At 36.9% G+C, this 27,339-nt stretch overlaps 1 protein-coding gene across 2 annotated transcripts in view; it reads left to right on the top strand.

Annotated features, from left to right (window-relative positions):
- Positions 1-27,339, top strand: part of EIF3H (eukaryotic translation initiation factor 3, subunit H) — a 122,063-nt gene that overhangs the window by 1,939 nt on the left and 92,785 nt on the right. For both annotated transcript variants that reach the window (XM_011966142.1, XM_011966141.1), the window contains exons 2-3: positions 11,775-11,842; positions 11,995-12,126. In XM_011966142.1, coding sequence (XP_011821532.1) covers positions 11,801-11,842; positions 11,995-12,126 — 174 coding nt within the window. In that variant the 5' untranslated portion in view covers positions 11,775-11,800. The remainder of the gene's footprint in view (positions 1-11,774; positions 11,843-11,994; positions 12,127-27,339) is intronic.

A 27,339-nucleotide genomic window follows, 5' to 3' on the forward strand; every position in this document is an offset into this window, starting at 1 on the left:
GTATTATGGCAGTGTTTCTCAAAACATGGTCCTGAGATATGCAGAAAAAGCTTCGTGTGCTTGTTTAAAATGCCCGTTTCTGATTCAGAATAAGTATTGAGGGAGAGGGGTACTGTTCAGAGAGGAAGTGACATTTATTACCATCTCCCCAAGTCATTATTATGCTCATTAGTGTTCCTGAAGGACCTTTTTTGTAATAAAGCATCGTTTAGTCAATAAGATATTTTTATTAATTGGTCCACTTAATATACTTTTGTTTAGATGCCAAATGATCTGTAATGGAAAATCAATATTTAGCCACAACCAAGGCGGAAGACAAATACTGCCATTATTGAATGAACTATTTGAATATAAATTTAAATCTGAAATTTTATTTTGAAAATTATGTCATTATTAAAATATTTAATATTCGTTGAAAAATTTTTGACCTTATACTGAAGGAACAATAATTCATAACAGCATTGCTGGCTTTTAGCTTTTTTCTCAGGTCAGTCCACTGGCCATTTTCCATGCCAAATAGAAATCCACATTCAGCTGGAGTAAGCAGGCGATTAATTTATTTTTCTTTATTTTTTATGTTCTTCATTTTATTATGTCTGGATCAAATATAGTTTTATAATATTATGCTGTTGTACATGATTTTGAAGTTTTTTTCTTCATGAAATTTTGATGAAGCCAAGTTGACATGAGAATAATTTATTTTTGAAATGTGTGACTAATTCCCAAATAGGACTTTCTCATGAAAGATTCATGGCCTAAATGGAATTAAAGAGGTAAACATTAAACATAATTCATAAAGGTTACTTTGTTGAATTTCATCAATGTTAGTATAATTTTGTTTAATTTCATAAATGTTAGACAAATTTAGCTAACATATCTATTGTAGTATTATTCTGCCTTATATTCATATTTAAATATTTATAAACATTTGTTAACATTCATTAGCTCAAAAAAAAAAATTTCTTCCTGACATTATCTAACATACTGTCTAAATAAATAATTTAGCTAAATAAATATTTTAAGACAACTTAGGTAAAGCACTTTGTATTGAGGTCCTATGAGGTTCTTCATTAAGATCCTCTAGGACAGGCGCTGTCATGGAATGCCTTACTGCGAAATTTCGTATATGTCAGAAGGTGTTATGAAGGTCAGATATGGAGGCTGTCACCTTTTTAAACAATCTTTAAAATAAAATAAAATAACAAAAAACTTTATGTATTTCAAATTACAAAAATAATATATGCCTCTTAAAACAAGTGGAACAACACGAAGATAGTAATTTCTTCTCCCCTTCCCAGATAACACCTTGATGATCTATTATGTATCTCTCTGCAATGTTTCCATATTCACATATTGATATATCATATACATATATATACAATTTAATATTTATGTAGAGACACTCTGTTATGCAAAATTGAATCATATTTTACAATTCTATACATTTGCTTTTCTCACCTAACAATCCTGTAGAAATCCCTACAAACATCTCCCCAAAGTCAATTGGCAGAGTTCTCATTCATTATTTTTCATGGCTGCATGACATTTCTCACAAAATCACCAAGTATAACATAATAGATATGACACAGACTATGAATTTTCACCCAATATCTCTTCTCTTCTTTGTAGGAATAGACTCCCGATTGTATTCTGGAGTGTAATGTGCCCAGATAAGCAAATCCATTCCCCAGAATTCTTTTTTTTTTTTTCTTTTCTTTTTGAGACGGAGTCTCACTCTGTCGCCCATGGTGGAATGCAGTGGCAGAATCTTGGCTTACTGCAACCTCCACCCCCTGGATTCGAGCAATTCACCTGCCTCAGCCTTCCAAGGAGCTGCAATTACAGGTACGGGCCCCCATGCCTGGCTAATTTTTGTATTTTTATGCAGGGACCAGGTTTCACTATGCTGACCAGGCTGGTCTCGAACTCCTGACCTCAAGTAGTCCACCCAACTTGGCCTCCCAAAGTGCTGGGATTACAGGCATGAGCCACAGCACCTAGCCCATTCCCCAGCATTCTGTGCAGTTAGGTAGAACCATGGGATTAAGTTCTAGCCAAAGATATGTAAGTGTAAGTGTTGCATGGAATTCTGGGAAGCCGGCTTAAAGGAAGTCAACTTAGCTTGGCAGTGGACACTTTTGTGTTTTATATCTCCTTCTTTCCTACTCCCCAGAATTTGGATGGGATAGACTTAACTCCAGCAACCTATTTTAGACCATGAGGTTTTGAGAATGGAGGTCATTTGCTTAACACTGGCAAAGCAGATAAGAGGACCTTGTATCGCTCGCAACTGTGAAACTGTCTTTCCAAATGTAGACTTTCTACTTCTGGACTTCTTTTACATGAGAAGAAAAATAAACTTCTACCTTGGTTTTTTATTAAAAAATGTTGTCATAAGTTTATTTTATATGTAGCCAAACTCAATGCTAACTGATAGAGGAAGTTAAAACTACTTACCAGAATTAGATAATTTTATATGGGCAAATATGTTTGATGAAACCTTGATGTTAGTTCATGTTAGTCAATACAATTGCCGTTCCTTTGAACAGGTTCAAAATACTAGTTTATACGTTTCCTCTAAAAGGGAGAAAGTCTTCAAAGTTAAATAAACCACATCTTTCTTTACATACTATAGAAACTGTCTTGACATTTGTTTCTCTTGGAAGTATAAACAATTTAATTTGAATTTGGTATGTCAGTGGGATATATCTCCTGTTGAGGAAAGTTAGTTAAATGTGAAGAGCCCCAGCTGCTTGGGTAAGGAATATCAAGGAAATGTTAGTGTCACCCAGTTGTCAATTAACGAAAGCAAGCAGAATTCATGTATGTCAGTCCTGCCAGTATCAGTGAGCTCTTCTTTCAGGTCAAATGACAAAGGAGAAGCTGTCTCTTAGAAAAAGATTTCAAGAGATTTCTGTTTCTTGAGGATATTTCTAAACTAGACAGTAAACAGGAAGTGCCCATCATTAGTTATCAGATGACTATTGTCAGATCACTATAAAATTAGACTAGCAAGTTTGCTTTCTGTAACAATGTATTTGGATGAAATCATACTTAGAACAAATACTGCCATGTTAGGTAAATTGAAATATATCTGTTTCTCTAACAGATATATGTATGTATGTATGTATGTATGTATGTATGTATTTGAGACAGAGTCTCACTCTGTTGCCCCAGCTGAAGTGCAGTGGTGCAGTCTCAGCTCACTGCAAACTCTGTTTCCCAGATTCAAGTGATTCTCTTGCCTCAGCCTCCGGAGTAGCTGGGATTACAGGTGCCCACCACCACATCTGGCTGATTTTTGTATTTTTAGTAGAAACAGGTTTTTACCATGTTGACCATGTTGGTCTCAAACTCCTGACCTCAAGTGATCTGCCCACCTCGGCCTCCCAAAGTGCTGGGATTACAGGTGTGAGCCACCTCACCCAGCCTGTCTCTAACAGATTTAAATAGTGCTCTTCATTGGCATTTTACTACAAAATGTTTAATGGCATTAATTTAAATGGTTAAAAAATAAAAACTAGTAGAGCAGAGCAAAAAGTTAAGAAGTAGTACCAATGGCAAACATGTTTTAGTGTAATGCAAAGCAAACTACCATTTGATATTTAATTACATTATTATTGAAACTGATAGAGAAGTTCACACTAAATGGGTCTTTCATTTTAATCTATCAAAGCACTTTAGAAGAGTAATGAATCCTTACAAAATTACTGTAGGTAACCAAATATTATTACTGTTACTTAAAGAAGTTTAAAGATTAGAAATTATGTCAGATTACAGCTTTAAAAGGATTTTCTAAAAAACACTATTTATATTTAATAAAATGTTGAAGACAACTGTTTCACTCATGGTTTTGTATATATTTTTAAGCAGCAGGAGGACTCAGGGCAGAAACTGAACTCCTGATGGCAAGAAATTAAGCGTGCTTTCAATAATTCAATAGAATATTATTTCAAAATCTAGTACTTATAATTGAATTACACCAATATGAAGTATTAATTGCATGATATTATACAAAATAAAAGTAACTCTTAGAATCCTCTCAAATTGCTTTTTTTTTTTTACTGAAAGATTATTTTGTTTAAATAGTAGTTGGTAAGTGATGAATCAAAATACTGGGATGAAAAGTCCAATGTCATTTTAAAAATTATTATTATTTTAGCAAACATATAGAAAATGCCCACATGCTAATTCTTATGTCTAAATGAATATTATTTTCTTTTTATTGGCTCCAACTTTATACTCTCTATTGTTTCTTTCATAACATTGAACAAATTACTTAGCTCTTCAAAGTATAACCTCCCATAGTCTCGTTTCACATGTGTACACAAAAGGACGCCTATGACTTAAATTGATCTCAATAAGGCTAATGAGAAAGACCTTTTTTCCATGGCTGGGGGAGAAGTTTTCTTGAAATAAACAAAACAAAAAGTGTATTGTTTCCATTGCTACTGAGAGCTTGAGATTATAGTGGTAGCCAGTCTGCTGTCAGAACCCAAACATGGCAGATGACAGAGTCCAGAGAGTCATCAAGTAATGAAACTGGAGTCTTTATGCTGCTTCACTTGGAGTGTGCCCTTCTCTAGACATCCAGATCCATGATAGCATATATTTCCCTCTTGTTTAAAATAATTAAAATTGGCAGGCTGAGCATGATGGCTCACACCTATAATCCTAGCACTTTGGGAAACCAAGGCAGGAGGATCACTTGAGCCCAGGAGTTTGAGGCCAGCCTGAGCAACATTAAGGAACTGGTTCTCTACAAAAAGTATAAAAATTATTCAAGTATGGTGCTCTGTGCCTGGAGTCCCAGCTATCTGAGAGGCTGAGGTGGGAAGATCACCTGAGCCCGGGGAGGTTGAGGCTGCTGTGAGCCGAGATCGTGTCATTGCACTGCAGCCTGGGCAACAGAGTAAGACACGGCAAGCGCTTACACGCACACACACACACACACACACACACACACATCTCTTTTGGCTCATCTGAATATAGAACGAGCCAGATGAACCCCCAAATTTATATTCTCTGTTGTAAGTGAACGCTCTCTATCATAATAAAATGACATTTAACAACATTTAGGGGTTCATCTTTGGTGTCCTGACTCTCATTTTACTGCATTGAAAGGGGTTTAAGTGTCTTAGCCAAGTGAGGGAAAGCAGCTCCAATATGGGTGGTTCTGAGGCATGGAATGGTCACAGCCTGACTTTTACTGGGCTGTGTTTTTCTAGTGGGTAGAGTTATTATGCCACAAAAGCTGAACTAGTTACACTGTTTATTTTTTATTTGCTCACTCAGGTGTGACAGGCTGTCCTCTGCTTCCTGTCCTCATGCAGTAATCACACATGGGCAGCACCCACAGCTTAGTTTGGAAGGCCCTCATCAGCCTCTCTCTTTTCGTCTGTAACTAAATTAGAAATATTTCCAGCAATTGGAGAAGTATGCTAAAAACATTAGTTTCTGTGACAAAGAGAATGAAGAACATCTTGTTGTGAATACAGGATAAATTTATTTTATATAATAAATAAATGTCCACAATGAAATTAATATCTACAATATTGAACTTCTTTACGGGAGGCCAGAAAGACAATTTTATGGTTGTGACCAACCATCTTTAAGTGATTAAATATATTTAGTTTCTTCTACAATCTGTTATTTACTTTCTTATGCATACTTCAGGTTTATTTTGTTCTTATTTGTCTAGGATGTTAGAGAGCTTAGATGATGGATTTGACACATTTCCTTTTTCTAATGTGGGCAGGTAGCTATAAACTTCTTTCTCAGCACTGATGTATCTGTGCCCCACACATTTTAATATTTTATATTTTCATATTCATCTAGTTCAGTTTGTGTGTATGTTTTAAAATTTTCCTGGAGACTTCCTCTTTGATCTGTGGATTAATATTACTAGAAGTATGTTGTTTAGTTTCCAAATACTCAGAAAATTTTGTTATCCTATGTTTTAATTCCCTGTTTAAATATATTGTGATTTGAGAACATACTATGAATAATTTCAATTCAGAAATCATTAAATTTGGTGAGGTTTAAGCTTGCTGAGGTTTGTTTATGGTTCAGGATATGACCTATATGTTCCATGGACACTCGAAAAAAGTATGTATTTTGTACTTTGAGGGTTCCATAAATACTGATTCGATCCTGTTGGTTGATAGTATTGTTGAGATCCTTATATCCTTATTGATTTTCTCCATAGTTGCTCTATCCATTGTTGATAGAGGGCGTTGACATCTCCAACTATAATTATGGATTTGCCCATTTTTTCCTTTCAGCTCTATGAGATTTTTCTTCACATAAGTTCTGATTTCTGTAGGGGCATACACATTGAGAATTCTCAAGTGTTGTTTGTGATTGACCATTCAATTATTGTTGTCTCCTTCTGTCTCTGATTATTTTCTTTTTTCTGAATTTTGCCTTATTTGATATTAATATAGCCACTCCTGCTTTCTTTTGATTAGTGGTTACATGATGTATTTTTTCTATCGTTTTACTTTCTTTGTACTTATATTACTATGTTTGAAGTGAATTTCTTATAGACAGCCTACGGATAGATCATGTTTTTATCCGTTTATTCATTCATTCAATTGTTTTCCTTTTACTGGTATATTTAAAACATTTATATTGGCTGGGCGCGGTGGCTCATGCCTATAATCCCAGCACTTTGGGAAGCTGAGGTGGGCAGATCACCTGAGGTCAGGAGTTCGAAACCAGCCTGGCCAACATGGCAAAACACTGTCTCTACTAAAAATACAAAAATTAGCTGGGTGGGGTGGTAGGTGCCTGAAATCCCAGCTACTCGAGAGGCTGAGGCAAGAGAATCGCTTGAACCCGGGAGGTGGAGGTTGCAGTGAGCCAAGATCACGCCATTGCCCTCCAAGCCTGGGTGACAGAGGGAGACTCTGTCCCAAAAAAAAAAAAAAGAAAAAAAATTAACATAACTATTAATATATTTGGGCTTAAGATTGCCATTTAAGTTATTTTTTATTCATTCTCTCTGTTTTCATTTCTCTCTTCTTTTTCTTCATTCTTCTGGGTTATTTGAACATTTTAAATCATATATTGATTTATTTATGTTATTTTGAGTATATCTCTTTGTAAAGCTTTTTAGTGGTTTCTCTAGGGTTTACATTATATTTAAATAATTTATCACGGTTCAGTGCTTTGTCATTTTACCAGTGACATGTTGACACCAGAGTGACATGTAGAAACTTTACCTCTTAGCCAAGTGAGGGAAAGCAGCTGAATTTCAATGCAGACATGTAGAAGAAACTAAGAAACTTACTTTAAGGGCCATATAGGCCCTTAAACATGTCCATTTAGATGTAATTGTTTTAACTATTTCTTCCACAGACATTTAGAACCATGCTGGACAATCTCATGATTTTTGCTTTAACCATAAAAAATAATTTAGAAAACTCAAGAGGAGAAGGAAAGGCTACTATAATTATCTGTATTTTAATATACTGTGTTCTTTCTTCTTTAAGAATAGTTCAATGTTTGGTTTGTTTGTTTTTTGTTCTTGTCCTTTCCTTTCTTTATAACTTCTTTTAGCAGTTCTTCCAGGGTAGGTATGCTAGTGACAAATCCTCTCAATGTTTTTTCATCTGAGAATGTCTTGATTTCTCTTTTATTCTTAAAGGATATTTTTGCTGAATATTTGCTTCTCGATTGACATTTTTTTCTTTCAGCAGTTGAAAAATGTGTAACTTCCTTTTGACTTCTGTGGTTTCTAATGAGAAACTCACTTTAATTCTAATTGTTTTTCCTGTATAAGTAAGGTGTTATTTCTTTCTTCTGCTGTCAAGATTTTTTCTTTGTTTCCAGAAGTTTGACTTTGATATGTGTTGGTGTAAATTTCTTTAGGGGGTGTCCCTTTTGGAGTTTGCTAAGCTTCTCGAATTTGTAGGTTATGACTTTTGCCCTATTTGGAATGCTTTCAGTCATTATTTGTTCAAATACTTTTTTACCCCTGTTCTTTTTTTCTTCTCCTTTTGAGGTTCATATGATAGGATTGTTCGATTTTTTTTTTTCATTTTTTTTTTTCTTTTTTTAAGTTAGGGTCTCACTTTGTCACCCAGGCTGGAGTACAGTGGCATGATCTTGCCTCACTGCAACCTCTGCCTCCGAGGCTCAAGCGATCCTCCTGCCTCAGCCTCCCTAGTAGCTGGAACCATAGGCACACGCCACCACCACCCAGCTAATTTTTTGTATTTTTGGTAGGAATGTTTTTTCGCATGTTGCCCAGGCTGGTCTCAAACTCCTGAGTTCAAGCAATCCACCTGCCTCAGCGTCCCAAAGTGCTGAGATTATAGGTGTGAGCCACTGCACCTGGCCTGATTTTTTTTTCTTACAGTTCCACAGTTTCCCAAGGCTCTGTTCATTTTTTGTACCAGCCTATTTTTTTATTATGGTAAGATACATGTAACATTTAATCTGTCATGAAACTAGAGTAAAATTTAGAAAAATCAAAAAAAGTATATGTAGCATAAATGTTAACATTTAAACCCCTGAGTGTATGATTCAGTGCCATTAAGTACATTTACATTGTTGTTCAACATTATCACTATCCATCTCCAGAACTTTTCCATCATCCCAAACTGAAACTTGGTACCCATTAAATAATAACTCCTAGTTCTCCCTCATCCCAGGTGCTGGTAGACACTATTCTACTTTCTTGATGAATTTGACTATTATGGAAATCTCATAAGTGGAATAATACAGTATTTGTTCTATTGTGTCCAACTTATTTCAATTAGCATAATGTATTCAAGGTTCATCTATGTTGTAGCATGCATTAGAATTTAATTCCTTTTAAGGCTGTATGATATTCCATTGTACGTTGTATTAGTCTGTTCTCAGGCTGCTGTAAAGAACTGCCCGAGACTGGGTAATTTATAAAGGAAAGAAGTTCGACATGACTGGGGAGGCCTCAGGAAACTTACAATCATAGTGGAAGGGGAAGCAAACACATGATGGCAGGAGAGAGAAGTGGTGAGCAAAAGGGGAAAGCCTCTTATAATACTGTCAGTTCTCATGAGAACTCACTCACTATCATGAGAACAGCATGGGGTAACTGCCCCCATGATTCAATTACATCCCACTGGGTCCCTCCCATGACACATGGGGATTATGGGAACTACAATTCAGGATGAGATTTGGGTGGGGACACAGCCAAACTATATCATATGTATATACCACATTTTGTTTATCCATTCATCAGCAGATGAACATGTGAATTGTTTCCATTTTTTGGCTATTGTGAATAATGATGTTATAAACATTGATGTACAAATATGTTTGAATTTCTGCTTTCAATTCTTTTGGATGTATACCTGAAAGGGAAATGCTGGATCATTTGGTAATGCTATGCTTAATTTTTGAGGAACTGCCATATTGTTTTCCACAATGGTGCATCATTTTACATTCTGTTAAGCTGCTGTACAGACTAGGTCATTTCTATCATTCTAGCTGTATTTTACTGACCTTTTTCTTTTTTCCTTTTGATTCTGCTGTTAAGCCCATTCATTTAGCTTTTGGTTTTGGTTACTGTACTTTTTAGGTTCTAAATTTTCATTGGCATTTGGTTCTTTTTTTTTTTCCTTTCCTTTCCAACTTTTATTTTAGGTTTAAGGGTTACATGCACAGGTTTGCTACACGGGAAAATTGCGTGTTGTGGAGGTTTGGTGTACAGATAATTTTGTCATCTAGGTAATCTGTATAATACCTGATAGGTAGTTTTTCAATCTTCGTTCTCCTCCCATCCTCCACCCTCAAATAGGCCCCAGTTATTGTTCCTTTCTTTGTCATGTGTACGCAATGTTTAGCTCCCACTTATAAATGAGAACATGTGGTATTTGGTTTTCTGTTTCTATGTTAATGTACTTAGGAAATAGCCTCCAGTTCCATCCATGTTGCTGTAAGGTCATGATCTCATTTCTTGTATAGCTGCACAGTATTGCATGCTATATATGTGCCACATTTCTTTATCCAATCCACCACTGATGGGCATCCAGGTTGATTCCAAGTCTTTGCTATTGTGAATAATGCTGTGATGAACAGATATGTGCATGTGTCTTTATGGAGAATGATTTATATTCCTTTGGCCATATATACGTAATAAGATTGCTGGGTCAAATGATAGTTCTACTGTAAGTTCTTTCAGAGATCTCCAGACTGCTTTCCGTAGTGGCTAAACTAATTTACCTTCCTACCAGCAGTGTACAAGTGTTCCCATTTCTCTGAAACCTCACCAACATGTTATTTTTTGACTTTTTAATTATAGTCGTCCTGACCAGTGTGAGATGTTATTTCATTGTGGTTTTGATTTGCATTTCCCTAATGATTAGTGATATTGAGCATTTTTTCATATGCTTGTTGGCCACGTGTGTGTCTTCTTTTGTGAAGTGTCTATTTATGTCCTTTGCTGGTCCTTATTTACATCTTGTGTATCTTAGATAAGCTGAATTTGTTTGTTGAGACTTTATTTGTTTCAAGCGTGTTCATAATTGTTTATTGAAACATTTTATGAGGGCTGCTTTAAAATCTTTGTCAGCTAATTCTAACTTCTCTGTCATTTCAGCAGCATCTATTGATTGTCTTGTTTCATCTAGTTTGAAATCTTCTAGTGCATGTACGTCCTGGTTCTTGAGGAGATTAAAGATTTTTAATTGAAACTTGGACATTTGGGTATTTTTTTTTTTTTAATGAACTCTGGATCCTATGTTGTAGGATAAAGCAATAAATAAATGTGTTATTGTTCATAAGTAGCCTAGCTGTTTTCTAATGCTCATCATTCCAGCTACCTAGTGGTAGGCAAAAACCTCCAGTCTGTTCTTCCATGAGAGATTTTCTTTCTTCTTTTTTTTCTTTTTGTTAATGTTCTATTACCAAATTCTAGTGTAGTTCTATGTGGATCAACCTTTAGCACCTCTAAATTTGTGGACTTTCTCTGTGACCTAGGATGTAGTCTATTTTGATAAATATTTCATATACACTTGAAATGAGTGGATATTAACTTTTCATTTTGTAGTGTTAAGAATTTGTAACATGTAATTATTTCTTCTCCCAGATTGAAATATAGCACCAGATCCCAATGAAAAAACAACAAAAAACTTCAGGGCAGGATATGCCGTTTACTGATTTAACTATTTCATCAGTTCTGTATATATACTGATTGAATGAATAAACATTTCAAAAATAAGGGATAGGAAAAAAGTCATTTGGAAGTAGAAAAGAATGTTTTAAATTACTTATCTAAAATGGCTTCTTACAGTTGTCACATATTCTTTTAAGGACTTGAGATGTGTATTTCAGAGTAATGTGTCATAAATCAGCATGATTTTCAGAAAATATGTTCTGTACCATCCTTCAACAATACCTAAAATAACTTCTTTGGTACTTTACTCATGTAAATCTCTACATGAAACTAATAGCAGAAGGCTACTATTTCTGGTAATTCTGATAAAAGTTTCCATGTCTTAATTTCTGTATAATCTAAGTGGTTACAAGTAGCTATCTAAAATTACATAAAACAAGTTGAGCAATACTGGCTCACCGCTAATTAACAGAATAATGTCAGACAAAACACTCCTCAGTTTTCTAATATGCATAATGCGAGTTAGTACAGCACTTCATTGCGAGATCAGAAACGAAAGCATTTTTACATAAGAGACACTACAGAAATAATGTGAACTGTAATGCTATTATGACCGTTTGCCTAATGGTGAATGATTAAACATTTAAAAAGTTTATTTTCATCTTAGATCATTCCATTGGAAAGAGGTCGAAAATGTACAGTAGGCATGCACAAAGGATAACGCCTGGAAATAAGGTAAAACTAGAGAAGAGGAGGGAGGCGGGGCCCAATTTTGGCTTCTCCTTCCATCTCCGCCCCTCGAACGCCGGGCTGCGAGTGACGTCACGCGAGACTTGTACTTCCGCTTCCGGTAGCTCACGTTTCTTTCTTCCTGTCTGCCTGGAAAGATGGCGTCCCGCAAGGAAGGCACCGGCTCTACTGCCACCTCTTCCAGCTCCACCACCGGCGGAGCAGGGAAAGGCAAAGGCAAAGGCGGCTCCGGAGATTCAGCCGTGAAGCAAGTGCAGATAGATGGCCTCGTGAGTGCTGTTCCGTTTCCTCTGGCCCACGTGGGGAGCGCAGTTCCCAACCCCGTCCCACCAGCCGTACTTTTCAGCATTCTCTCCCCCGGGCTTGGTGTGGCTGGGCCAAAGTTTTTCCCTAGTACTTTTCTCTTTCGTCTTCACTTTTTGTTCAGGAGAGGCGAGAACCTTCTCTTGTCTTCTAACGGGGCAGTTGGGGCTTCAGGAAGGGGACTGAGAATAGGGGTGTGAGTGACAGGTTCCTGGGGTCTTGTTTCGAGATGCCCTGTGGGGGGATTTGGAGAAAGACTCCTGGAGACAAGCAGCTAACAAAGGTGTCGAGTAGGATTTAGGGACCTAGTAGGGCTCTGGGAAGGAGAGAGTAAGGAAACTCCACTGCTTTCCTGCTGGGATCTGACATCTATAACTTCCCAAGTGGAGGTGTACCTTGTAGCCCCTCTTTTGAGCCTGTACTTCGGCGCTTTATCTGAAACCGCATAATTTAAAATAGACTCTTTCTTAGTGTTCATTCTGAAAAACAAAAGAATATCAAAGAGAAGGGCCTTAGATGTGTTTAGTAGTTAAGGTTCGTGAACTAGGACATCCAAGGAAATTCTCGATAAGGAAATGGACTTAGCTGGCAAAAGGAAAATCTGGAATGAGAAATTTTATTTCTGTTGTTTCGAAGCAAAATGCATTTGTACGACGTTCTAGTTTTAAAAGCATCCTTCCTGCCTCTCTTTTTAAAAAGCATCCTCTCTTCTTTTGATTGTTTTTTAAAGGTTATTTCCTATTAATGCAGATCTTAGATATTTGTAATAAGGAAGTACTTTTAAATTCATGTGAAAATTGTAATTGCAAGGGGGTGTTTTTAAGTGGAAACTATTGATAATTTAAACCCAGCGTGTAACTGAATCAGTTGAACTGACTTAGTTAAACTGGATACCAAAGTGTAGCCTGGTGATTAAGAGCTCATTCAGTCTTCTAGGCTCTTCCACTTAACCAGCTCTGTGACTTTAGGCAAGTTAGCCTTTCTAAGCTTTGCTTTCCTCATCTGTCAAGTGGGAATGATAAGTATCTATATCATAGAGTTGTTTGGATTAAATGAAAAAATTTATGTGGTGACCTGTAGTACAATGTAATCATTTAATGTTAGTTATGGTTATTATTATGAGTTTAATGTCTGTGGTTAGCAGAGTTTGAAAGATGCAGGCAAGAGATTAACTTTGGAATGTTTTGTTCTAAATGCCACTTGTGTAATACTTTGAAAATGCAGACCGGGCGCGGTGGCTCAGGGCTGTAATCCCAGCACTTTGGGAGGCCGAGACGGGTGGATCACGAGGTCAGGAGTTCGAGACCAGCCTGACCAACATGGTGAAACCCCGTCTCTACTAAAAATACAAAAATTAGCCGGGCATGCTGGCGAGCGCCTGTTATCCCAGCTACTCAGGAGGCTGAGGCAAGAGAATCACTTGAACCTGGGAGGCGGAGGTTGCAGTGAGCCGAGATCGTGCCACTGCACTCCAGCCAGGGCAATAGAGCGAAACTGCGTCTCAAAAAACAAAAACAAAAACAAAAAACAGAAAAAAAAATGGAGTACTGTTTGGTCTGTGTACTGGCACTCTGGCTTTCCCTGGCTCATGGGAGGCAGATGTGTGTTCAGGAATAAATGACGTGTCTTTAGAGATTGCAAATCTCTAAAGTTAGTGGGTGAACTTAGATTACACTTGTTAAAATAAGTGCCACTTGGCCGGGTGCGGTGGCTCACGCCTGTAATCCCAGCACTTTGGGAAGCCAAGGCGGGTGGATTGCGAGGTCAGGCGATGGAAACTATCCTGGCTAACACAGTGAAACCCCTTCTCTACTAAAAGTACAAAAAATTAGCCGGGCGTGGTGGCGGGCGCCCGTAGTCCCAGCTACTTGGGAGGCTGAGGCAGGAGAATGGCGTGAACCCGGGAGGCGGAGCTTGTAGTGAGCCGAGATCGCGCCACTGCACTCCAGCCTGGGTGACAGAGTGAGACTCCGTCTCAAATACCAAAAAAATAAAAAAATAAAAAGAATAAAATAAGTACCACTTATACACTTGGGAAATGTTTATTTCTTAGAAACATATTTCTTATTAAATTTGCTATGTCACAACAGTACTCTTTGAATCACTTAGTTTCCAGAGTTGAAAAAGGCAACAGGTCGGTGGCATAAATCTATTTGGAGGTCATTTATTCAGCAAATATTTTAGGACATTCTTTTAAGTGCCAAATACTGTCTAACATAGGGCAGTGATAAAAGCACTTCCATAACAATGTCCTGGCAGCTTTAAGAGGGATTGTTGAATTAAAAAGAGACCTCTGCAGCTGGAGATGGACTGGATCACTTCAAGTTTCACAAATAGGCAGTGGGCTTAGGAAGGTTAAGAAACTGGTTCTCAATTCTGTGGTTTCACAAATTGCTTTTTTTTTTTTTTTTATATCAGCTCTCTCAGAATTGATTAATGCTAAGGAACCGATTAATCCTTCTCACAGGAGATTGGTTTATATACATGTAAATGTTGATTTACTCATTTACTGTGGAAGACATACCTTTTCAGTGGTGAAAATGCTCATATCTACCACCAAAAAGACCCTTTTTGATTACCAAAGCACCTTGGAAATCGGATAAAAAATCAGAAGCTTACTAGTGACTCCAAAATCAATCATAATAAGAGCAGCTAAAGGATTATTTTACTTGAGGGTTATTTATATTCAGATTCTTGATGAACTTAGTGAATTATCTTTCATTTACAGTAGTGGGTACCTCTCTGCTTTTTTCTCCACCAGTTGGGTAGATATTAACAAAATAAATTCCTAACAACTTTCCCTATCTTTGTACATCTGCTTTTCTGTCGTTTATATAATTTTAGGCAGCTAGATTATAATGCAGTTGCAAGATTCTTTTATCTTGGTTGCTCATATTTTAATTGTGAATGTTTTCCAGTTACCATAAATCATGTAGGGAACATTGAAATGGTATGTTCTTTATGCCTTATACATTATTAGATACAAGGAGTACTGGTTACTCTAAATTTTATTAATGGATGATTGTACATGGAGTGACCAAGAATCATCCATCTTTAATACTATCTCCACATGGATGTCTTATAAGTATACCTACCTTTGCCCAGATACAATTTAAAAAAACTCTTACACCCTCCCGTGCCCTCCCCTCCCCTCTCTCCCTCATTCCCTCCCTCCCTCTCTCTCTCTCTCTCTCTTTCTCTCTTTCTCTCTTTCTCTCTCTTTCCTTCTTTCATCTTGATTAACAGTGTTACTCTTAGGAAAGCGGTATTATATATTAGCCAAGAGAATTCTGAAGACAGACTTGGATTCAGATCTTTATTCCAGCAGTAAGCATGACCTTGGGGAAGTTACTAATTTTTCTAGGCCTCAGGTTTATCCTTTATAAAATGGGGATGATGATAACGTAGTAACTCATAAGGCTTGTGAGAATGAAATTCTGAGGTATTTAAAGTGTTTAGTACCTGTGTCGTCGTAAACAGTCAGATTACTGTCAGTGTCTTTGCCACTCTCATCCTTACTAATGTTCCTCAAATCATTCCGAAAGCTAACTTTGCTAATGTAGATTAGAATTGTAGAAAGAGCACTGAACTGGTAATCAGGAGACATGCGTTCCAGTCTGCAACCACCAGTAACTAACAACACTTCTATGATTGTTTTACTCCAGAGGTACATTTTCTCATCCACAAAATGATTGCCACTATCCCTATCAATTTTAATAGTTTATGATTTCTTTCTTTTGCTTTCATACCTAAATCCTGAGGGTTCTTACTGGTGTATGACCCCAGTCAATCACTATCCTTCCTTTTAGGCCACTTACTCCTCACCTTTTACGTTTCTTCCCTATCTGTGCATGTTGGAATGCCTCGTGGTTTAGGTTTTGGCTTTTCTTTTAGTCTCTGCTTGACATAGGTAGTGTAATGAAGTTAATAAAAGTACATGCTCTGGAGCCAGACTGCTTCGGTTTGATTCCCAGCTCTGAAATTCGCTGAATGACATTGGGCAAGTCTTTGTGCCTCATTTTCCTCATCTGAATTGTTTTGAGACTTTAAATGGACTGAATATATGTCAATAAGTAGAACAATGTCTGGGACAGAATAAGTCACCATTTAGGTGTAGCTGCTGCTTTATTTGCAGTAATTATAGTAGTATTTTTAAAGGTATTCTTATCTGTGCTCATGGCTTTAAATATTATTTATGTGCTGGTAAGTCTCAGATTTATCTTTCTGCCAGTAATGGCTCTTGAATGCTTCTCTTGATTACCCATTGCCTGTTTGACGTCACTATTTGGATATCTCATAGGCATCTCGTGTTTAACATGTCCAAAATAGAATTATAGACTTGTTCTTCTCCTTACTTTTCCATCACAGCACCCTGTATTTCTGTCTAGGATTTTCCGCAGCCTGTAACTATCTTGTTTGTTTTCTTCTTTGTTTTCTCCATCAGAATATATGCTACTGAGGGCAGGGACTATGCTTTTTCACCTGTTTTATCTCCAATGCTGAACCTGATAATTGACAGAGTAGGGTAAATGAATGAGTATGTATTCCATTTTATTATTTATACTACTCCTAGTTTATGTTCTAGTATCTTATATAGGTTATTTTAATATTGTTTTCCCCTGCCCTCTTCAGTCTACCATTCATACTTTTGTTAAAACGTTTATTTAATGTGAACATTCAGATTTTAACTTCTTTCCTTAGATGTTTGCAGTGACTTTCCATTGAATTTAAAGCCCAACAAAATGTTCTTGTTTCTTGCATTTATGTTCAGGTTTATTTCATTTCTTTCCAAGCTTTGTAGGAACTGTAAATTCCAGCCACTCAGACTACTTGTTTTTTTTCTTTAATAAGTTATGCTAAAGGCTGGGCATGGTGGCTCACGCCTGTAATCCCAGCACTTTGGGAGGCTGAGGCAGGCGTATCACGAGGTCAGGAGATCAAGACCATCCTGGCTAACATGGTGAAACCCCGTCTCTATTAAAAATACCAAAAATTAGCTGGGTGTGGTGGGCGCCTGTAGTCCCAGCTACTCGGGAGGCTGAGGCAGGAGGAGGGCATGAACCCGGGAGGCGGAGCTTGCAGTGAGCCAAGATCGTGCCACTGCACTCCAGCCTGGGCGACACAGCAAGACTTCATCTCTAAATAAATAAATAAATAAATAAATAAATAAACAAAGTCATGCTAAAGACAGACCTAGATTCACATCCTTATTCAAGCAGTAAGCATGACCTTGCTTTTGGTTCATGAAGTTCTTTCTCTTTGAAATTCCTCTCTTTCATCATCACATATTGAATAAAAAATGTGACTTAATCGACTTACTCTGTTTTTTAAAAAATCCTCCATATAGTTTAACTTGAATCTGTAGATGTATTCTGTTCTTCATTCATGTAACAAATATTTATTGATTGCCAACCATATGCCAGGTCTAGCTCTGCTACATGCTGGGGTATATTACAATAACCTATATGAGATATTATATAGGTGAGCAAGGTAGAGCACAGTCCTGACTCTCATGACCATTCTCAGCCATATGTAGATGTAGATGAACCCAGAGATTAGTCTCATCCTATGTTTAGCCTGATGTTTTAACACATTTGTTCCTTCCTGGCACATTGATAGTGGCCAAGACCAATTTTTCTTATATTCTTGAACCCTTCCTTTCCTATTTTAGACCTATTTCATCAATTCCTCTGTCTCTGTAATATAGCAGTCTCTCAGTATCCACAGGGAAACCAGGACCCCTGTGTACACAAAATCTGGACATACTGAAGTCCTACAGTTGGCCCTGTGGATCCCTGTGGAACTCACATATAGGAAAAGTTGGCCTTTCCTATATGCAAGGTTCACTCCCTGAACCTGTGCAGTTCAAGTCCATATTGTTAAGGCCAACTGTATGTTCCCTTAGCACATAAACATCATCAGGACTTTTCCATATTAAAATTTTCAGCATTGTCTCTTTTAGCTCCCTGTGTTCCTTTTTTTTTTTTTTGCCCTGACTCTTTTTCCTCTTTAAGTTAATGGTTAAAGGACTATTTTATATTTGTAGTCTTTCATACTTTCTAAAACTCTGTTGCTGTTAGAATCTGCCACCACAGACTCCCCAAATTATTATTATTACTTTTTAAAGATTATTGATAACATCAGCAAAGAACTGTAAAGTACATCAAAATGTCATACGTGGAAGATAGTGTCTAAACATCCAGTTACCTACTGTTCAACTTGAGAAAGAGAACATAACAAGTATCTTTGAAATCCCTTCCTCTTTTTCATCCCTTCCTCCAATCCCTTCTCCCCCTATATGGAAATCACTATTGGTGAGCTTTGTTTTAATGATTCTTTTGTAACTTTACCACATGGAGTATTAAACAGTTTGATTGTTTTCACCTGTCTATATGAATAAATATGAATTAAATCATAGTTTATATTCTCCTGTGTTTTGAGTCTTGATATGTCTGTCTCACACCATGATTGGTAGGACTTAGGGATGCTCCTCGACAGTTACACTAAGTACCATAATGTCAAATTATTTTCCTAAGTATTTGTACCATTTCACATTTGTCCTAGCACTTTATGAGGAATCCCATTGCTTCACATTTCTTTTATCTTTAGTATGGATAGATACCCATTTTTGTCAGTCCACTAAGTTGAAATGTTCTCTCTCAATAATCTTTTAATTGTCCATTCCAATAGACTTGTCAATGTGTCTCTTACTGTGTACCTTGCAAGAGTCAGTGCTTGGTACTTCCTTGTGAAATGGGAGAATGGTTAAACTGAAGGAACTTGATGGAAGGAACTCTCCAGAGGGCTTGTTTTCCAAATAAAAGTATCATTTGGAGGAGCAAAGTTATAAGCCTACCTAAGCATATCATAAAGCTGTTCAAAAGTAACTCAGAGCTAGTCTTGTGGATGGAAATGTAGTGCCTGAGTCACATTTTGCTTGAAGTTGTAGCAAATACAGATGAGTTAAAAGAAAAAACCAAAAAAAAAAACCAAAAAACAAAAAACAAAGATAAAGAAATGAAAGAATGGGTCTTTATTCTGTCAGGTGGTCTCATTGTTCCTAGACAAGATCAAACTAATTCTTCCCATTAAACTTTTCATGTTGAACCCACTTTGTTCCCTAGAACATTTGAATTTTACCTTTCTTATGTTCATTAGACTCTTGCTGTTCAAAGTATGATCCATGATCAGTAAGATGAGCAATGCTGGCTACACTTGAGTTGGTTAGAAATGTAGACATACAGTATCACAGAGTCTCAGGCCCCTCTCCTGACCTACACAGTCAGGTGATTTATAGCATATTAATGTTTGAGAAGAAACATTGCTGTCTTCCTTTTTCTGAACTTTTTAATGACAGCTTGTATCATTCACCTTGGTGTGTGATCCATACTGTTAGTGATTTACTGTTAATATATTTTCCCCTTCTCTTTGAGATAACAACCCTTTTGAAGGCTAAAGTGTAAAACATTTGTCTCCTCCACAAGTCAGTGCTTGAAACCCATTGCTATTGAAATTTCTTACCTTTTAAATTTTGTTTTCCCCTTTATGTAAGTTATCTTATTAGATGCCGTATTCCCCTGGTTTTGTAAGTAAGGTAGAGTATGTTATTAATAAATGGAAAAGTATGAGTTACATATACAGTCACCTCTCCATATCTGTGGGTTCTGAATCCAGCAATCTCACATCCATGGATTCAACCAACCATGAATCGAAAATACTAGGAAAAAAACAATTAAAAATACAAATAACCAATACAGTATAATTATTTACATAACATTTATATTGTATTAAATGTTATACGCAGTCTAGGGACGATATATAGGAAGATATGCCTAGGTTACATGCAATTACTAATACCATACCATTTTATATAAAGGACTTGAGCATCTGCAAATTGTGGTATCCAGTTTGGTCCTTGTTTCTGTCTAAAACTCTTTTTACTTGTTGCTTATTTCTTCACACTAGAATACCAGCTTCCTGAGAGTGGCACCCACGTCAGATTTGTTTGCTGCAGTATTTCCAAATATCTAGAATAGTACGTTGTGTATAGAAGGCACTCAGATATTGTGAATGAATGAATATACTGCTGTTGTGTGGAAATTTTCTTGAAAATCATTAAGAAACTGGATTAGTAAATGCTTTGTAGAAATTAATAGAGTGTTGGTGAGAAAAGAGCACACAATTGAGGATAAACTAGTTAGCTTTCTGGGCTTGTTCGTATGTCTCCATCTTTTCGTCAATTTCTTACCTGTTTGAAAAATCACTAATGTTAATTGAGCACCTATTATAAGACCCTGTACAGGGATGTTTGGTTAAACTTTGTGTTGTTTGGTTAAATTTTGTGTTAAATTTTAGATGTTGTGATCCTCACAACAACTTTGGGGATAAATGTTATTGCTACCTTACCTACCTGATGGTTATTCAAATCTAATGGAAAAATTTTGGTGGAAGTACTTTTTTTTTTTTTTTTTTTTTGAGACAAGAGTTTTGCTCTTGTTGCCCAGGCTGGAGTGCAATGGTGCAATCTTGGGGACTGCAACCTCCGCCTCCCAGGTTCAAGCAATTCTCATGCCTCAGCCTCCCAAGTAGCTGGGATTATAGGCGTGCGCCACCATGCCTGGCTAATTTTTTTGTTTTTGTAGTAGAGACAGGGTTTCGCCATGTTGGTCAGGCTGGTCTTGAACTCCTGGCCTCAGGTGACCTGCCTACCTTGGCCTCCCGAAATGTTGGGATTACAGTCGTGAGCCACCGCAGCAGTGGGCTGGTGGGAGTGCTTTGTGACCTGAATCCAGTAATTTGGATTTGTAATGCTAGGCTATCACATGTGTCACTGTAGATTTTTTGTGGTACTCTTAGGAAGTTAAAGAGACTAGACAGCAGCTTGTTAAATTCCATTGAAACGGAAGCTTTTGTCTGAGATCCTGTTCTGAAGTAGAATATAGTTTGGCCTTTTAATATTTTAACAGCAAAACAATTATATGACCCTTGGCCTCTTCTTTCAGTTTTCTGACTTGAGTGGTATATACGTAAGTTGTTTCACATGTGAGATAAGTTTTTCAGTCAGATAATTTTTTCAGTCAGATAATTTGAAATCCTTTCAAGCACTAAAACTTGCATATTTTAGCTATTTTAACTATATGTCTTTCTGAATTGTAATACATAATTTTCTGCTGCTTTAGTCAGAGAATATTGAACACAACCTAACCATGTTTTGATTGTAGAGTATTATCATTAAGAACATATTATTGGGCCGAGCTCCCTCCTGTAATCCCAGCACTTTGGGAGGCTGAGGTGGGCGCATCACCTGAGGTCAGGAGTTTGAGACCAACCTGGCCAACATGGTGAAACCCTGTCTCTACTAAAAATACAAATGAAATTAGCCAGGCGTGATGGCGGATGCCTGTAATCCCACCTACTCGGGAGGCTGAGGTAGGAGAATTGCTTGAACCCGGGAGGCAGAGGTTGCAGTGAGCTGAGATCACACCACTGCACTCCAGCCTGGACGACAGATGGAGACTGTGTCTCAAAAAAAAAAAAAAAAAGAAAGAACGTGTTATTGAACCAGACGAGATAGTAGATCTGTCAGGAAATCCCTTCAGGTAGTCTGTTACATCTATAATAAATGTCCCCTGTCGTTGAATTTTAGGTGCCTTGAGTAGTTTATATTTCTAGTTGGTGCCTTTTTTGGTTGTTAAATTTATCTGTTTTTTATCCCATTGCTTTTCAGGTTTTTATTTGCTGTGAGTGAAAAACCAGTTATGCAGGATTATCTCTAACCTGAGTATTTGTGAGTGAGGATTAAATTCATTATGCCGTCTGACATTTTGATCGCTTAGTTATATTTTTTGCTTAGGCAAGTAAGATATTATTGCTTACAAATAGTGACTTTTTATAATAGAAAAATCATTTAGCATACATTGTTATATCTTGGTAGCTCCAGGAACTGGGCAGACTAGTATTATCTGGATTATACATGTGATTTTCCCACTCCAGGAAGCTGAATGGCTTTTCAAAGACATAGAGTGAATATATCCTAGAGCTTGAATTCGGATCACATCCAGCCATCCTTGACTCAATTTCTTTTACATTTTATAGCAGCTTCATACACTTTAAGATCCCAGTAGTTGTTACGTGTTATGTGACAGGTACTCTTTTAAATATTGTGTATTTATTAGGGCATTGAAGCAATACAACAACTCATTGATACATCTCTATTTTATCAATGAGGAGACGTGGGTACAAATAGTTTATGTGATTTCATTAATATCCAGATGGAGGAAATAGAAGTTAAGGTGTGTACAGAATAGTTAATCTAGTGCTTCTTGTTTGAGCGTTGGGAAATACATTTTTCAAAACTCAGGTGTCTTACAGACTTCTAACTTTAAAATGCGTGAGAAAACAGATACTAGAATCTTTATGTTTAATAGTCAGTCATATTGTAGAAGATTTGTAGCTTTAAGAAGTCAATTTAGTAAATATTCTCAAGTTTGGAAAAATGCAACCTTAAACTGCTGAGTTCACATATTAAGATACTGGGGATCAATAGTAAAGAAAATCAATATATTAAGGAGCATTGGGAAGAGTACTGGTAGGTGTTCCTAAGGTAATTTACCTACATTAGGTAGGTGGTAATTCTTAGTCCATCTGACTTTTCCTTTTTTTTTTTCCTTTGAGACAGAGTCTCGCTCTGTCGACCGGGCTGGAGTGCAGTGACCCGATCTTGGCTCACTGCGATTCCACCTCCCAGGTTCAAGCGATTCTCATGCTTCAACCTCCCAAGTAGCTGTGTGCCGCCACACCCAGCTAATTTTTGTGTTTTTAGTAGAGATGGGGTATTGCCATGTTGGCCAGACTGGTCTAGAACTTCTGGCCTCAAGCGATCCACCCACCCCGGCCTCCCAAAGTACTGAGATTATAGGGATGAGCCACCACACGGGGCCAGACTTTTCCATTTTTATGTTCCTCCCAAGATTTGGATAAACCTGCAAACATCCTGGGCCATTGGTCCTTTCCCTTAGGGTCAGACACCTTATTGAAATTCATTGCCGTTTCCTTTTTGACAGTGCTTACTTTGTGACATATATGCTAGTGATGACAGTCTGTCATTTGTTTCTTGTAGCTGTCTTCTTGGGTATAATTTAAGGCAGCATACACAGTACTTCTCATGGGGGAGATAACTTAAATCAGTTATGATCTCTAGGTTTGATATGAAACCTAGATATGTTTGATATGAAGATAGTGAATGACCTTCCTACTGTAATAAACAGAACCTGAGTGGGTAATTTCTTACATTGTTGATATGATTTTTAGTAGTAGATATTGATTTTAATAGTTGGTAATAGTTACTGTTGAATTCCAAACCGGATGGCTTCCCAAGTAAATGGAATATGATTAAAAAATTTTAACTTTAGTTGTTACAGCAAATCTGGCCTGGATTTATATGGTTAACACCTCAAATATCTATTTAACATTAAAAGGTGTGGGTGTACAATAAGCATTTTTTATCTTTTGCCTTGTCACTTTTTGCTTCACCTGGTTTCTGCATATGATAAATTCGGATCTTTTGTTCAATATCTTGGACTTCATTGGTTTGGCTGAGCAACTCCAGGTATTTTAAGTCTTGGCAGCAATGCTCTGGACTTGCAGCTCAGTCCTAGCCCACACCTTGGAGAAAAAAGCCACTACAAAGCATGAAGCTTTGAAAAGAATCTTTGCAAATTCTTATTTTTGTGTTTAGATTTTCTTACTTTTACTTCAAGTCTACCATAGGTCGTTTCTTAGATAAAAGCTCCTAATTTTAGCACTTACAGAAAATTTGGTTGCATTTGCCTTCTTTTCAAAATTAGTTTATAATTTTTTTGGTAAAATATTTAATTTATGGTACTTGGATGTTATTTTATTTGGCAAGGTTTTAGATAATATCTTAAAGAGAATATAGCTTCCTTTTTTGTAAACTACTACTGGTAGGTAGATCATTCTTTAAAATGGTTATATCCAGTAAAGATTAGGTTTAATAGCAAAGTGTAGTATAATTTACTTAGCTGTTTGATGACAAACTACTTGTTTCATCAAAACTGAAAGGGCTGAAGTGGATACTTAAATATGCTGGAATAGTATGCCATATTCTTGATAATGTTGGTACCATGCTAAGGCATAGAAAAAAAAAATTGGATTCGGGAAAAATAGTGATAACTCAGTATTAACTTAGTCAAAAAGTATGTATTTTTAATCCTTTGAGTCTTTGACCCTTTAAACATCAGCTGCATTTTGGCATAACATTTTAAGATTTTCTTAATAGTACCTTAACTAGTGCTTAAGTGCCACAGATGTTTGTTATATCTTGAGGCTTACTATGAATTCTTTTAAAAATACTTTCTATATTTCCACCTCTCCCCGTCGCCATCTAATGTTATTTACTGTCCATTGGTGATATCACTGTCTACCCAAGTCATGCAGGCTTCTGGTATCGTCTTTGACTGTTTCTTGAGGTTTTCCTAAGATCACTTACTTAGTTCTTTGAGTTTATAACTACATTGTCTGTACTGTTCAGTTCTTGCTGCCTTTCTCAACTATCACCAAAGCCTGTATAACTGGTCTTAACAGCCTTTATTTTGTTCTTGGACAGTGCTGCTAAGTTATCTTCTCAATGGACAGCTGTAGTCCTAAAACTCAACCCTTTGGAAAATCACTATTACACACAAAATAAAATCAAACTTTAATTCCCAACTTATTATTTATATATGTGTGTATGTGTGTATGTGCGTGTGTGTGTGTGTGTGTGTGTATGTATGTATGTATTTTTGAGATGGTATTGCTCTGTTGCCCAGGCCGGAGTGCCGTGGTGTGATCTTGGCTCACCGCAGCCTCCACCTCCTGGACTCAAGCAATCCTCCCACCTCAGCCTCCCTAGTAGCTGGGACCATAGGTGCATGTTACCACACCTAGCTAATTTTTGTTTTTGTTTTCTATTTTTAGTAGAGGTAGGATTTCGCCGTGTTGGCCAGGCTAGTTTTGAACTCCTGGCCTCAAATGATTCTCCTGCCTCAGCCTCCCAAAGTGCTGGGATTATAGGCATGAGCCACTGTGCCTGGCCTATTATTGTTTTTTGAGGCAGGATCTCGCTGTGTTGCCCAGACTGGAGTGTAGTGGTGTGGTCATAGCTCACAGCAGCTTTACACTCCTGGGCTTGAGTGATCCTCCTCCTCAGCCTTCTAGTAGCTGGGACTACAGGTGTGTGCAACTTGCCTGGCTAATTTTTTAATTATTCTTTTGTAGAGATGGGGCATCTCTATATTGATCAGGCTGGTTTTGAACTCCTGGCCTTAAGGTGATCCTCCTGCCTTGGCCTCCCAAAGCGCTAGTATTACAGGTGTGAGCCACCACCACCTGGCCTTGCCTGTCACCTTTTGTTTTCATCCTCCAAACGAAGGCTTGTTGATGGTATTTTCAAGTGTGGTTTACTGGTAGCCTTTAAAACAAAATAGAAGTATTTTCCTTTTGGAGAGAAGAAAACTCCTATTTTACATTTTACACAGAAATGCATCAGCTTCGGTTTCATTCTAAAGGCCCTCTTGACCAGAAAGAAGATGAATAACCACCTTGTGGACTTACTGTGGTGCGCTTTTTATACAGGGAAATGGAAACCCTTTTAATTTATTAAGCCGGTTTAAACACAACCATTACACTGGTAATACATGCCTATGGCACACAAATCAAAGACAAAGTAAAAGTATATAGTGAAAAGGAACTCTCACTGTCATCCCTGTCTTCCAACCACCCTCTTCCCAGAGGCAGTCGTAGTTGCTTTTCACGTGTTTCCTTCTGCATCAGGAGGCAGGAACAAATTATAATGAGAGTGCCCAAATCACCTGAAGTCCTGCCTTCTATTTAAGCAGTGGCCAGTGCTCCTGAATGTAATAAGCTTGAATGTAAGAAACTTAGAATGTGTTAGAAGGTAGATAGTTCATAACAATTCTGAACGGTTTTTTTGTTTTATGAGAAAGGAAATGAATTTTGTTTCAGCTAAGCTTCTTAATCACTCATTTTTATTTTAGAAAAATTACCAACCAGGTACATGTGGGAAAATTTTCTGGTTGGTTATGTATATTGAATTGGTAAAGCAGAAACTTATAAATTAAACATCTTATCAGTTAATTCTTAATTATGATTATATATTTGTACATTTGATTGCATCATTATACTTATATGTGACTAATTTTTATAAGATTATTACCATTCTTTTGAATTTCTTGAGGCTAAATTCTCTACCTTCTCTTTTTGCCAACAATTATTAGTTGATTTAACTTTAAAAATGTGGACCATCAGTGAGCATTAGATCCAAGAGAATAATAATGAATTATGCCCTTTCAAACTGAAATATTATAGAGGATGATATTGATTAAGTGTATTGGAGCATTGTAACTAATCCCATATGTGTCAGAAGCAAAAAATCTTTTTTTTTTCCCCTATTGAAGTAACTTAAATTTCTTTCACATCAAAACTTAACAGCAGTGATTTAAATCCCATTTATTGTTTGACTCAGCCAGTTATGAAATGGAACCCTATCCCACTTGAGCCATAAAATGTGTTAAATTTAAGACTAATGCAGCTTTCTGCTTTTTGAATTTACATTTTGGCAATAACTACCATCTTTGTTCAGTGTTAGAAAAAATGATCTAGGCTTAACCAAATAAGAAAACTGCCAAGTTCACGATCAGTCAGTGAAAAAAGCCAGAATTAAATGAAAGTCTAGATACTGACTTTGCAGAATATGCTGAAGGGAGATTTTACAGCATTACAGTTTCTTTGAGAATAAAAATCTTCTACAGCAATAGCTGTTCTTTGTTGGTGATTGATGTGAGAAATTCAGGCTATGGGACTTACCTCCCAGAAGCTACAAAACTGTAATAAAGCCAAGTAGGAATTGTGCATCCTGCCTGACCTCTTCTTCAACTAGGCAGTGACTGGTACAGTTTGAGCTTTGTCTTTTTTATTTCAGACTTTTAAGAAACTTATGGACTGTACTTTGTCTTTAATGATGTTTTAAGGGAAAATTACATACAGATAAACACACATGTATACAGAATATTTTGAGTAAATTTAATTGAACTCTTGACTTTTTAATGCAGATTTAAAGCATCTTGTTGTAAAACTTTGTGGTATGGGTTGTTATAAGGATA

The sequence above is a fragment of the Mandrillus leucophaeus genome, unplaced genomic scaffold (genome assembly GCF_000951045.1).
Source record: "Mandrillus leucophaeus isolate KB7577 unplaced genomic scaffold, Mleu.le_1.0 Scaffold749, whole genome shotgun sequence".
Taxonomy (NCBI): domain Eukaryota; kingdom Metazoa; phylum Chordata; class Mammalia; order Primates; family Cercopithecidae; genus Mandrillus; species Mandrillus leucophaeus.